The 12,569-nt window shown below is 36.1% G+C and overlaps 2 protein-coding genes across 8 annotated transcripts; both read right to left on the bottom strand.

Annotated features, from left to right (window-relative positions):
- LOC132181359 (meiosis chromosome segregation family protein) lies at nt 1-6,580 on the bottom strand. 4 transcript variants are annotated; one of them, XM_059594549.2, is made up of 7 exons: nt 6,264-6,580; nt 4,150-5,403; nt 3,683-4,035; nt 3,328-3,582; nt 2,251-2,331; nt 441-1,085; nt 1-252 (listed from the first exon to the last, which is right to left on the bottom strand). In XM_059594549.2, the coding sequence occupies exons 2-7, from the start codon at nt 4,973-4,975 to the stop codon at nt 199-201; spliced, it is 2,214 nt and encodes a 737-aa protein (XP_059450532.2). In that variant the 5' UTR covers nt 4,976-5,403; nt 6,264-6,580; the 3' UTR covers nt 1-198. The 4 variants fall into 4 exon arrangements, with proteins under 4 accessions (XP_059450532.2, XP_059450528.2, XP_059450529.2 ...); XM_059594545.2 differs by having other exon boundaries at nt 3,683-5,403; XM_059594546.2 differs by lacking the exon at nt 6,264-6,580 and adding an exon at nt 5,939-6,230 and having other exon boundaries at nt 3,683-5,403.
- Nucleotides 6,581-9,157: 2,577 nt separating this feature from the next.
- Nucleotides 9,158-11,995, bottom strand: SKL1 (shikimate kinase like 1). 4 transcript variants are annotated; one of them, XM_059594680.2, is made up of 10 exons: nt 11,729-11,995; nt 11,037-11,090; nt 10,760-10,825; nt 10,582-10,654; nt 10,407-10,494; nt 10,065-10,147; nt 9,832-9,958; nt 9,640-9,718; nt 9,488-9,552; nt 9,158-9,378 (listed from the first exon to the last, which is right to left on the bottom strand). In XM_059594680.2, exons 1-10 carry the CDS (start codon nt 11,952-11,954, stop codon nt 9,310-9,312), a joined length of 930 nt encoding a protein of 309 aa, XP_059450663.2. In that variant the 5' UTR covers nt 11,955-11,995; the 3' UTR covers nt 9,158-9,309. The 4 variants fall into 4 exon arrangements, with proteins under 4 accessions (XP_059450663.2, XP_059450665.2, XP_059450664.2 ...); XM_059594682.2 differs by having other exon boundaries at nt 10,600-10,654; XM_059594681.2 differs by having other exon boundaries at nt 10,760-10,814; nt 11,044-11,090.
- Nucleotides 11,996-12,569: the final 574 nt, after the last annotated feature.

Genomic DNA, 12,569 nt, shown 5'->3' with positions numbered 1-12,569 from the left:
TGACAAATTTGGGGTTATTTTGATAAGAGCTTTAGGCTCTCATTACGAAATAGACTAGGAGAATATTTTAACCCTTCAAATTATTTCGAATCTAATTATTTACAGGTGAATCTGGGTTAGTGTCACTTTGAGATTAGACGACTATGAACACAGCAAAGAAGTTTTGCTTTGGTGAGGTTAATTAGAGACATTTCAGTTTCAGTTGATCTCGAAGTATCTTGGATCTTCTGGGAAATGGTATTCCACGTTCAACTGCCATAAAACACCCAAAAAAAAAAAAACCGTGTTAGACATAGAGACAGCCCAAACCACGAAGACATCAAAAGCTTCTTTGTAATAATCAACCAAATCCCTCCTAGCTATAGCATTACCACCATGCATTAAAAGAGATTGTGGTGCTATAGAACCATATTATATGTAAATCATAATCACATACATACCTTGCCCTCATCGGCGTCCGAATGGCGTTGCGGGAACACAACCCTTAAGTCATTGTATAAGTAGAATTTCCGCTCCCCTCCGGTGTCTTTATTTTGTGGTAGAGATAGTGGATCAGATTTGCATCTCTGAACTGACCTAGAACATTTTTTAGGGAAAGGGCAAATAAAACGGAGATGAAGAGCGTAACGGAGAGCACCAGCACCAGCAGCATTATCATTGAGCTTTGGACAATGATGTGATTTCCTCCGAGTTTCATGGCATTTACCCACACAGTCATTGCCCTTTGCCCCACTCTTCTGGCATTGCACAGTACCACACCCATGGTCAAGCATAAAGGATGGATCGCCTAGCCTTCCCATATTCAGGGATTGCTTGGACAGCTCCCCTTTATCTGCTGACTCAACCAATTTAGAGTCTTCACTTCTACTAATTTCATTTTTTTGATCTATGGATCTCACTCTACGTACAGTGTCAACTCCACCGGTATTACTTACTTCCTTACTCAACTGTAGGGGTTGGCTTTTCTGTGAGGTTGGCGCCCCCCCCTTCTCTATAACTTTACTGTCTGTGTCCGTATGCCCTTGCTTCAACTGTGCAGAATTTGGGCTGGATGAAGCTAAGGTAACCTTTTGGCGCAAGAACGTCTACATTAATTCATTCAAAGAAAAGGAACCATCATTAGATACATGGTATATTAGAAGGTACATACAAAAAGATGAATCACCATAATAAATTTTTCGTTATCTTACATAATAATATATTCACATTTACAGTTACAAATGTAAGTGAAATCTTAAAAGATAGATACTATACACCAACTGCAACTTAGAGATAAACCTTTAAAGCCATGAAAATATTAGAAAGTTGAAATTCTGGTCAACATGCAAATCTGTAAGCCAGAATTATTTGCTACAGAAAAAGAATTATATCCACACTGGCACTTAATTATTTTTATGATGGCCATCGATCCTGAAAGTGTATCCAAGACTGCAACCACAGCCGCAATTTTATAATAATCTACAGTCATCTCTGCTCCTATAAGTAACAGTTTTACCGCACAACATAGGCCTCTTGATACATGTAAACATCATTTGTAAGTGTCCTGTCCCACCCATGTAATAATGAATATGGATGCATAACAGTATCGATGCAGTATGTCCAGATATATGTAAATGGCGCATTTAATTTTGCAAAGAAAAGTCTCTTCTCTTGGTGCTATAAGCAGGAAAAAGGATAACAGAGAGAAAGACACCTGCTTTTAGTTGACCAAACTGGCAACGACAAGTACAAGGATAACCTATTTTACACTTCATATGATCCTAAGCAACATGCCACCTACAATAGACACGCACTAAAGACAGTTCCGTGAGGCCTAAGTTTGGCTGTGAACTTACATGGCAGTGGGTGCTAGTTCTAGGCTATATTTATTGCAGCAGAGTAAGTCACAGAGAAAGCTAGAAGAAGCAATAACTGATGGGAAATAAAAAATATAAAATCAAAAAGAAGTTGGGATAATACGTGAAAATATCAGGTTGTTTATTCTCAGTGGTCAAAATAAAAAAGTACCCTGAATTATTTTAGTATCGCTAAAATTAAGCAAGTTATTGTGAAGCAAATGGTAGTTACATCACCACTCACTGGAATTTCAGAGGGGAGAAAATTATACTAAATCACAATCTCATGGGAGTTTTCAGGCTACTACTCTTGACATGAAAAATGAAACAAAAAAAAAAAAAATTCCAAAATCTCAATAAAGTCACAGCACTCAGCACTCATTCAATCCATACACAGGATATAAGCCCATCTTACTTTGGTACCAACTGGCATTTCGCTCAAATCATAGTTGCAAAGGAAAGTGTGAAGAGGTGTCTTCTCCGGATTGCTGAGAACCTATCAGATTAAACAAAATCCATTTCTTACATCACAATAGGTTAAAAACAACATATATAAGACTTCTAGAAACATTTTCCCCTAAACCGAGAAAAAGAGGATGCAATCATGCTATGATGTATTACCACGAAGAAAGTTCCCATTAAAATAAAAGGAAAAGCAAATAATAATGAACAATTAATTCAAAAATACCATATGGATGCTTCACCCATCAAAAGAGATCATGCTAACAAAAATGAAAGACTAATCTAAAAATAAATCGTTTTGACACTAAAATGTCCGCAATTTTGATAATCAAAACAGATATTCTGCTAGCAATAAATAATCTAACCCGATAGCTCCGTAACAGGAACATGCATGTTCTAGTGAGCAGGAAAGTTTCAACAAAAAGGATGATAAAATATTTCCAAATAATGTCGCAAGTTGCCAACAACTCCATTTACAATTCTATTCTCTTTCCCCCACAAGTTTATGATAGCGTCACCACATACAACTACAATACCTTTCACTGGTTAAATTCACATGCTGACTCCTATTAATCAGTTGACTGACATATCCAGAGCAAATATGTAGAACAATCACATACTGTTGTAACTATCAATTAAATAAATAAGAATTATATACCACAGAGTGCTAGAATAGCCAAATCTCCCATGGTGCAATGAAATCAAGCAGAAGAATCACATCAACTTGGCAAATCAAGGCTCCATGCCTTAAACATGACCGAGCTGAAACAAGTTTTTACTGCATTGCCTAATGCCTAGAGAGGCAATCATTAAAACATGCTGCAAGACTTCAGACAGCAACTAAAACCGCAGGCACGTGACTGAATTATTTATAAATGGTCATATGGGAGGTACACGAATTAACACCGATATATATATATATATATATATATATATATATATATATATATATATATATATATGAGAAGCTAAATGAATTCTATCATAGTACTCGGAAGCACTAATCAGTCTCAAGAATGAAGCCAAGTACCAGTTGTATGCGCCCTTTCATAGGGATGCGCAGGCGGCTCTTGACAGTTGGTGAATCATCATTGCTAAGGCCTCGTTTCAGTTTCTGGCCTCTGCAATTGTTTGATGATGATGAATTTCCTGCAATATCTATGGATGCATAATACAGCAAGTAGCAATCTCCATCTACACTGGTCACTGAAAATGGAAGCTTTCTTGATTGTGGTGAAAAGTTCCCTCCAGTAATGCTTAGTACAGCTAGAAAACCATCAATTCTCTATACAAATAAGATGCCAACAATAAGCAGGGGATTCGGGTGTCTTTGAAGAATAATCTCCAAAAACTGAATCCAGGACATAAACAACATCATCACTAACCTGACTGAGTTTTCCAGATAAGAAACGACCAGACAGTAGAGACTCCTCGAATGAACCAACCAGGGATCTCCTAACAGGAAGTCCACTTAGACTTCTAATTAATCTTGCACATTGCGTGGTTGGGGCCGACTCTTGGGAAAAAGGCCAACTAGTGTCAGTATTACTTTCAAAGGAAGATGGATGAAACTCTTTTCGCAAAAGATAAATGTCTTCAAATGATCTGCTTGCAGTCCTACAATCCTCTTCTTCAGGGGCAAGAATAATGCCTCTGTCAGATCTCTCAAGTGATCCTTCTATATTTTTGAAGGTTAAACGATGGTCCTCCAACTCATTCTTGGCAGTCTTGCATCCTCCTGCAGTTTTCATTCTTTCAGAAAATCTTGGACCAAGAGGTGACAAAGAAAGTGGAGGTGAGCTGACCTTTTTGGGAGATATAGATATCGCCCCACTTTGAGACCTGACCTTACCTAATTCCCTGATGTGATCAAGTCCAGATGAAGATAAAAAACTATTATAAGCTGGTAGTTCCTTGTTTTCCAGCAAAGGGCCATCAGTGAATAACATGGATTCCTTTCCACCATTATCATATGGTATGTTCTTCTGTTCCAAGCAACTAGTCAAGGAACAGGTTGTAAAATGGTTTTGGCTGCCAACATTTGCTTTCTTATTATCTTTTGCAACAGAAATCCTACAATTATCAGTCGCGGCTGGTGAATTGGCCTGCATATTTCTGCTCCCAATGTCTAGCGGATCACCACCAAATTGGCATGGAGAAAGCATGCTGCTCAATGGAGATAACAAGCGCTTCCTGGCTAGTGACCCACCGGACTCAATTTCATTTAGTGTGACATTATTGCCAGTAGAAAAATGAACACGAACATCTGAAACTCCCTTGAATCCATCAGTTATAGAACTTGTTCCGCCTGATTCGAAGCCCACGACCCTAGAAACAGGGTTCTGAATATTTCGTCCACTTTTAGGTGTGAACCTCCCACTTTTGTCCACAGATCCAATTTTCATACCATTAATATTGGAAGCAACTTCCATTGCCCCTCTAAACTTAAATGAATCATCTCCAACCTCTGAAAGCTCCAAGCAGGTGGTTCTTTGGGACTCTCTCATAGAAGAGCATAATGGATTCCCAGCAAATGGACTCATGCTTTCACTGCACATTCCATCCATATCACAGGTGCTCACATTAGTGAATCGAGGTGGACTCGGCAAAAACGTGCCCAATGGTGCTGCTTCAACTTCCTCGCTAGTTTCACTTGAGGGAACTTGCGGCAATCCCATCACTATATTTGCAAACAACTAATGCTTATCCTGATTTCTAAAAATGCTTAATGGCTTGCATATTCTCCATTCAGTTTTCTAATCAACAAAGAACCAGTTATCTTCAATCTAATGAACACATGAAATTGTCGCTCCAAATCCTATCAGTATAACAATTAATTAAGTCCTACTGCATATTCTCCACAAATTCTGCTACAACCACGAACATAAGTCCTACAGCAGCGAATCTCAAATCAGGAGAGAAGCCAATACTATGTATCAACAACAGGCATCCACATTTCTAACATTTCAACTCCCACTCCCTTAAAATGATGTAAAGAGAAACTCAAACACCTTCTAGACATCCAAAAATTACGAGTAGCACAGACGTTCTGACCTCCAGACCAGCATATATAGCTCATGATTGCCGAAAGAATCAATGCATATGCCTGAAACACAGTATTGGAATCAAGAGATTAGTTTAGCGCCAAAAATGATTCTTGTGTTGACACAGCCAGAGCCACAAATTGATCCATTTGGACTCCATTTTTCATTAATCAAATTCTCACAAACCATAAAATTCTAGATTGATCAGCATAGACATTCACAAAACTTGCTACCTATGGTTTCAATTCACACTAAGAAAAAAAATCAATGCACAGAAATTAAAGGACAAGACTGAACCAACAATGATCGATGAAAACAACCCAGAAAGGAAAAAACACTCACACACGCACAAATAAAATGTCTCTCAGCATAGCCTATTCATCCATAACTAGAATGAGATGGAGTTTTTGGGCTTCTTTAGCCAAAAAAAATTAAGGAAAAAGAAAAAAGGAACCACCTCAAAACCAGAACAATATCTGTAATCAACCAAGTCGATCAGAACGGAATATCCTTAAGCCAACAGCACAATAATGAATAGCCCAGAAAATGTTGCCTTGAAACAATCAACAAACACCAAAAAACGCGGCGAGAACTCACAAGGGTTACTTGTACGGCACACATTCACCACGAACCCAACACCCTTAAGCTTTTTCCGTCACCATCTACGACAACTACAAGCAACGCTGTTTCCACATTTCCTTTTCTTCTAAAATTGGTTTTAAAAGCCAATTTTATTCCAATTATTAGAAACCCACAACCGCAATTCCTCCAAAAACACCCCAAAACAAACCAAATCACCGTAGAATCAAACTAACCACAGCATAGCCCAAGCTTGATCACCAAAAATTATCAACTAAACATATAAATTTAATTAAAAAAAATAAAAATGGTTTCACATATTTAATCCGATTATAAGACCCACCGATGAGGGCCTGTGATCAAAGAAAAATCCAGTAGCCAAACCATTTCACTGATCTTCTGTGGCAAATCAAATCCAACCCTCGGATCATATAATGATATTTCAAAAAAAACAAAGCAAAACAAAACTCAAAACCACAGATAATTTAGGAAAATGGGAAAGAAACAAAGTAAAGGGTGTTGAAAATTCAAATAACAAATTCTTCTTTAAGCGTCCAGAAGAAGGAGGAGGAGGTGGTAGAGGACCAGAGGTTGAGGGTTAAGGTAAAGCTGTGGGTTTGGTTTGGTGTTGTAGCAAAAACAGGCACACCCATCTCTCTTTTTCAAGTTTATAATCCCAAAACACTGCGTCATCATATTCATCATATACCGTGCCACGACCTTGTTGCCCACACCACAGGCTTTCTTAATTCTTACTATATACATTTTTTTTTGTGCTGTAATTTGTAAATTAGGTTAAACCCACATTGCAGTTGGACCAGATAAGTGTTTGTAATTTGGAAACTATACACGTAGAAACTAGAAAGTGCTTAAAAGTTTATATATATATATATATATATCAAACTTTTTCTATTATAATAAAAAAAATTCACTTAAAATACAATTAAGCCAGTTACCATATACAATAAGTATGATAAATCGATAAGAATAATACTATTGCTACTCTTTATATAGCAATACTCTTTATTTTATATTTGTGATCGTTTAATTTATTTATTTTTTTATTGCAAGTCTTCGGTCTTCAGGTCTTAATACGTTTTGTTATGAAATTAACACAAAAAATTTATTTTATATCTTTTTCAATGCTTTATTTTCTTTTAGTTTTTATTAATGGTTTTGGGAATTATTCTACTATGTTCTTTCTATTTATCTTCTTGCAAGTCGTGGTAATAACGTTCGAGATTTTTTTTAAAAAAAAAAAATTAATTTGACCCTCATTAAATGGATTTAAATGGAGCAAATTCCGTGATGGTGATCTGCAGACCATTCTCAAATGACAGCCAAATTAAGAGGTAGCTAGCTGTAAACTTTAAAGGCATCATCAACGATTCGAACTCAACTATCAATGGCTGCCATTTGAGCACTAGAAAGATACAACCATGGGAACTTATAATTAAATATCCTTCTTGTTTGTTAGGTACCAATTGTAAAGTTAAAAAAGTGGACTTTTACTTAACAATAATTAGTTGTCGTTAAATTCTCAAGAAATAGTTCAATCGGTTGAGACCAATGAAGCGAAGGTCATTAATTCAAATCTCCTCTTTCCTTTTATACGGACATATCAAAAAAAAAAAAAATAGTTGGTATTAAGTATTCTTGTCCAAACAATTAATTCTTAAAAACACTCTTTTATAGAAGAGGCGAATAAAGAAGCGAGACAATTAACTTGTCACAGGTGAGCGCTGCACCTATTTCAAATTTATCTTAAGTATCTGCAATTTGTTGACTAAATTACGATAAATCCATATCCATTGATGAATTAAGATACCGTGTATTCTGTAATTATGGAGTCTAAATTATAGTACAATTCAAACACCCCACAAATAGAGGGCCTCCTAGGCCTACCTACGGCTGTGAGATCCTTATGGTGGGCTCCAATTTAAAAGACTCCGTCTCAGGAAAACAGCCCAATTTCAAATAAGTAAAAGGCATACACTTGCATGAGCATTAGAAAAGCTGACACGTTGCAGAGGACGTGATGGGGGACCCAGCAAGTCAGTAATTACCACTTCTCCTGGTTCTAAACTTGGTGGGAAAGTTTGTGTAGGTAAAAGTTGTGGCCTGCTTTGCTACCAATCCTAAAACACTTTCGTATACTTCTAGGCACATGCTATAATGTGGGCCTTGGCCCACTCACCGGGCTTTGAGCATCTGACCCAAGAAAAAAAATGAATGAAAGAAAGTGTTGAACAAAGTTTTTTTTTTTTTTGTTCCTTATCAAATTTCTTTCAGTTCAGTTTAAGGCATGTGAAAATTACAATGTATTTTAGATTCATGGTAATTTAATTGAATAGATTAAAATTTGTTAAATCCAATTTGGAAGAAAATTTCCTCAAGAAAATATTTATCAAAACATATATATATATATTCAAAATCATTAGTTTTTCACTCATATATAATTTATGATAATTGCATATTTTATTAACACGCGCCAAGATGTCTCCCTCTTATCTCTTTCGCATCTAAATCTCCAACAATTTGTAAGTAGTAGATATAATAGTTATCTGCCAAAACATAAAGGCTAATTATTCGATACCTATTCGGATAAGCGATTTTCTCACATTTGATGTCCGAATTTTTAATAATCCAAACAACAAAATTGTTGAAGATCTCTATTCATTTCTTTATAGCAACTGAGATTCCTTATGAATTTTCACCCGTAGATACAATAATGGTCAGAGATAAATAATTTAAGATCCCTATATGGTTTTTGATGTATTATTGACGTTTTCTACTCCTGTTTGTTCTCTTTGCCTTACTCTTAACTGTATCGTTCTTTCGGATTCCAATTTTATGAACATTGATAAATAGATAAAAGCTCACGCAAATTCAACAAGATCATTATTTACGACCCATAAAGACAAATCTTCTTCATTACTCAATTTAAACTTGGCTGTGGGACTAGGGAGACCAAAAGGGGTTGAAAATTAGGTTCAGAAATCAGAATGGACAACATAATGCCTATTTAGCATGCCAGACAGCCTTTACAAGGAGAGAAATAAATGTATCACTGGATACATTTGGGGTACTATTTTTTGTTTTTTATTTGAAAAAGTGTTTTAACGTCGCATAAAAGGTATAAACAGTTTTTGTTTTTTTAGACATTTTAAAAATTTTAATAGACGGAGCCTTTGTTTTTCTATGCAGATTATTATTGCATGTTATTCAATCAAAACAACTAGAAAAGAGAAGTGAAAATTGAAATGCCCACCAAGAAAGGCAGAGAAGCTCTCGAGTATGGAGATTCCAAAAGCTCTCGAGGGTAGATATACCAAAAATTCTGTGAAGCGTTTGCAATCAGTACAAGTGATGAGCAAATCCATGGCTGGCTAAAAGGGTCTTGCTGCTGCTTCCATCAACTTCTTAGCTCTTGTCAGTTTTTCTATCTCCTTGAGAACCTGAAATTTTTGCAAGTAAAAGAGAGGGAGGTGGGGAGAAAGACATGGTCAGTCGCATTATCTAGTTTACAAACTGAAGCATGTTCTCATTGTAACTATATTTCTTCACCTCTAAAGTCATGTTTTCCGTGGTAACTGCATCAAGATCATCACAACCTAATTGGCAAGCTACATCTGCAAAGAATCGGAAGCTGTTACAACCAAAAAGAAAATATTTTTGATTACATGATGACATGAATAAGAGAAACTATGGGGATATACTTTGTAGTGAAATAGTTGCATCAGCTATCGCATATCCACCTCTCATTTCTTTATAAAGATTAGTTAACTGGGTCAAAACCTGGTTATCATTTCCAACAGCTGTTAATAATGAAGAGGGCTCAAGATCACCAAAAACTACTGGATTAATTTTAACTGCTGAAAAGTTTGAGAGAATTAGCGGGAAGCCAAAACCTTCGAGTAAGCTTCAGAAGCGAATATTTCCGAATCAGAAAGTCCAGACTGGTCTTCGATCATCCCCCTTGCTATCATGTCCAAGGGTATATCAATCCATATTGAGATTCCATGTCTTAGAAACGCCCTATATAGGTCAAAAGCAAGTCAAATAAGTAGATTAATGATGATAGATTACTCGTGCAAAGGTTACATGTGGTGAATTCAGAAACTAGTGAAAGCAGTATTCCTACAGATTGGTAGAACTCTGAACCGCACCATCTCCGGCACAAACCACCAGGCGACCCATTGATGATAACTGCTTCAATACTTCAGTCTACAGCAACATGACACTTCTAAGTATAAACCGGTCTATTATGAGTATGATTAACCAATGCAAATTGAATACTTCTAACTACAAGCTGGTCAGCCTTTAGTAGTAGATTGATTGTTGCGGTTCTTTCATTTGTTGAACTATGTTCCAAGTGGAATGGTCCTAGAACACAACTGAAGTTACCAATCCTAATTTGCGACAGAGCTTCAACATGAAGTAACAGAAAGCAACTTAAAATAAGTTTCAAAATTCAAGCAAACACCTCAGACTCACGAAATCCCTTTTCATCAGTCTCCTTAAAAGATTTGGCAGCAGATTCACCTCCGGCAGCTTCCTCAACCAAACCATCACTGGATGTAGTCAACCGAAAAACACAAGTTTAGCAATGGGAGTTACTTGATCTTCTAGTGATTTTTCAATTTACAGCACATGGATACCTGTCAAAGTAATAATACCGTAATGCATCTGCTAGAAGTTTCCCCAAACTGGTCTTCATAGAGTTTTTCATCCCTTAACACCAAAGCAATCATCAAACCACACATATAAGTACATATACCATAATCACCATAAGATTTAAGACTGCAAAATCATCCCTAAGTATCAAGTGCTTCATACCCACAAGAAATATGGAAGTTCCTTTCAGTTCAGGGGACATATCCATTGCTTTCTTCTGGATTAAAACTGAACAGTTAAAATGAGAACTTCAAACCACTAGAAATTAATTGGAGTAAAATATCTTCTCACCCCATGGTCGTCATATAAAAAAAGAAACGAATATAGAAAAGAAAATTCGCAGTTTCGGCTTCCTTACTTTAGAAGCATTTTCTTCTCTTAGGCTCATTTTGTTCTAAGAGAGCGAAATGCATAAAAGATTGGGGCAGAAGGGAATTACATCTCACCTTCACTGCAAGAAAGGGATCAACCACAGCATCCTTTGCCGTTGAATCTTTGAATTGGGCAAAGATGAAAAAAAAAAAAAAAAACTAGTTAGAACTTGCAAGTTTGCTACTTCGAAAACCCTTTTACATTGGAAAATAAAACAGTTGATTAAAACCTCACCACCCAATCCAATTATATAGAGATGGCTACTCATGATTAAAACTTCATCAAATTGCTACCTCTTTGATGGATCGAGTAGCTAAATCCCTTTGCTGGGAGCATAATTGAATCATGTGGAAGTATGGAAATGGGTACCCATAATTGAATAATGCAATTATGATTACTTATGAGGAAGTTTGCCCACATTAGAACCACAACATACACGGCTCACCAATGTCATGTGAAAACCATTATCAAACAAGTGACCTGCATTTCAGAACGATACGAATATCCAGAACGTATACTTACAAATATTAAACAAAAATAAAAAAATTCCAATCAAGCTAAGAAAAACTTCATCAATTCAAGCTGTTTGATTACTGAAAACACAACGGTTGGCAAAACTGGAAACAACCCAATACGACAAGAAACAGGAAACATAAATTGACATCCTCAATTCAACGAAACAATTACAATATTATCCACACAAAAAAAGAGGAGAGAAAAGATTCAGAAATAAGAACTAGATTTCTGCAAACGACTCACTGAGAGAGCTATCATTGGCCACAGAGCAAGTCGTGGAGAGAGGCCTTGGGGAGGGATTGTGAGACTGTGAGGTTGCTGTAGAGACAAGTTTGTGTCTATTGCAAGTGGATAAGGAGTGTGGGAACTGGGCGAGGCCGATGAAATTCCAAGGCACCGCTTGAAAAGGGAGCGACGGGCTCCGAAATCGGAGGCCATTGCAGGACGAGTGGAAGGTCGTGAGCTCCATGGATGGTTGTAGTTGTTATCTGTTGCTCACCACACTTTTTATTTTATTTTAGCCACGAGTGCTTTAACGGTATAAACTACAAGTCTACAATAACCTTAGAGAATTTTTTTTATTTTTTTATTCTCTTGAATAACTCTTCTATCTCGGACATGCCAGATATACCATCAAGTTCAAGAAATTTTACTTGAATTTTACAGTAATGTTAGGAATTATTTTTTTATCTTTTTAAAGTTAATGTGACTTTTAAAATTATCATTCGATCAAAATTCAAATATGATTCATCTAAAATTTAATAGTAATTTTAAAAATCACATCAATTTTAAGAGGATAAAAAAATAATAAAAAGATAGTCCCTATCATTACTCGAATTTCACGTATTCAATAATAAATTTGTAAGAGAAATAAACAAAAAATATGTAAGTTTTTGTTTTTTCTCCTTATCTCCTTTTCTCAACAAACAAATCTAAATTCATTGCTATAACTCTAGTGTAACTATTTATATAAGTATATATAAAGATTCATGTAAGTAACGAGGTGGGAGAGGTACAAGTAACAGAAAAATAAATGGAAAAAAAAAAAAAGAGAATAAAATTTTATAAACAAATGCCTTGTTTT

This window comes from Corylus avellana, chromosome 5 (genome assembly GCF_965113065.1).
Source record: "Corylus avellana chromosome 5, dhCorAvel1.hap1.2, whole genome shotgun sequence".
NCBI lineage: Eukaryota > Viridiplantae > Streptophyta > Magnoliopsida > Fagales > Betulaceae > Corylus > Corylus avellana.
Note: the sequence above shows the minus strand (reverse complement) of the source record. Positions and strands in the feature narration are given on the sequence as shown.

What these genes read in the sequence shown, in the direction of transcription:
- LOC132181359 (XM_059594545.2), bottom strand. Translation starts at nt 4,975, where the DNA reads ATGGGATTGCCGCAAGTTCCCTCAAGTGAAACTAGCGAGGAAGTTGAA. An exon ending in TGAAAGGGCGCATACAACTG is followed by an intron (nt 2,332 to 3,327) that starts GTACTTGGCTTC and finishes TTAATCTGATAG; the next exon opens with GTTCTCAGCAATCCGGAGAA. An exon ending in CGGACGCCGATGAGGGCAAG is followed by an intron (nt 253 to 440) that starts GTATGTATGTGA and finishes GTTTTATGGCAG; the next exon opens with TTGAACGTGGAATACCATTT.
- SKL1 (XM_059594680.2), bottom strand. Translation starts at nt 11,954, where the DNA reads ATGGAGCTCACGACCTTCCACTCGTCCTGCAATGGCCTCCGATTTCGG. An exon ending in GGCCAATGATAGCTCTCTCA is followed by an intron (nt 11,091 to 11,728) that starts GTGAGTCGTTTG and finishes CCCAATTCAAAG; the next exon opens with ATTCAACGGCAAAGGATGCT. An exon ending in TGCAACTATTTCACTACAAA is followed by an intron (nt 9,553 to 9,639) that starts GTATATCCCCAT and finishes GATTCTTTGCAG; the next exon opens with ATGTAGCTTGCCAATTAGGT.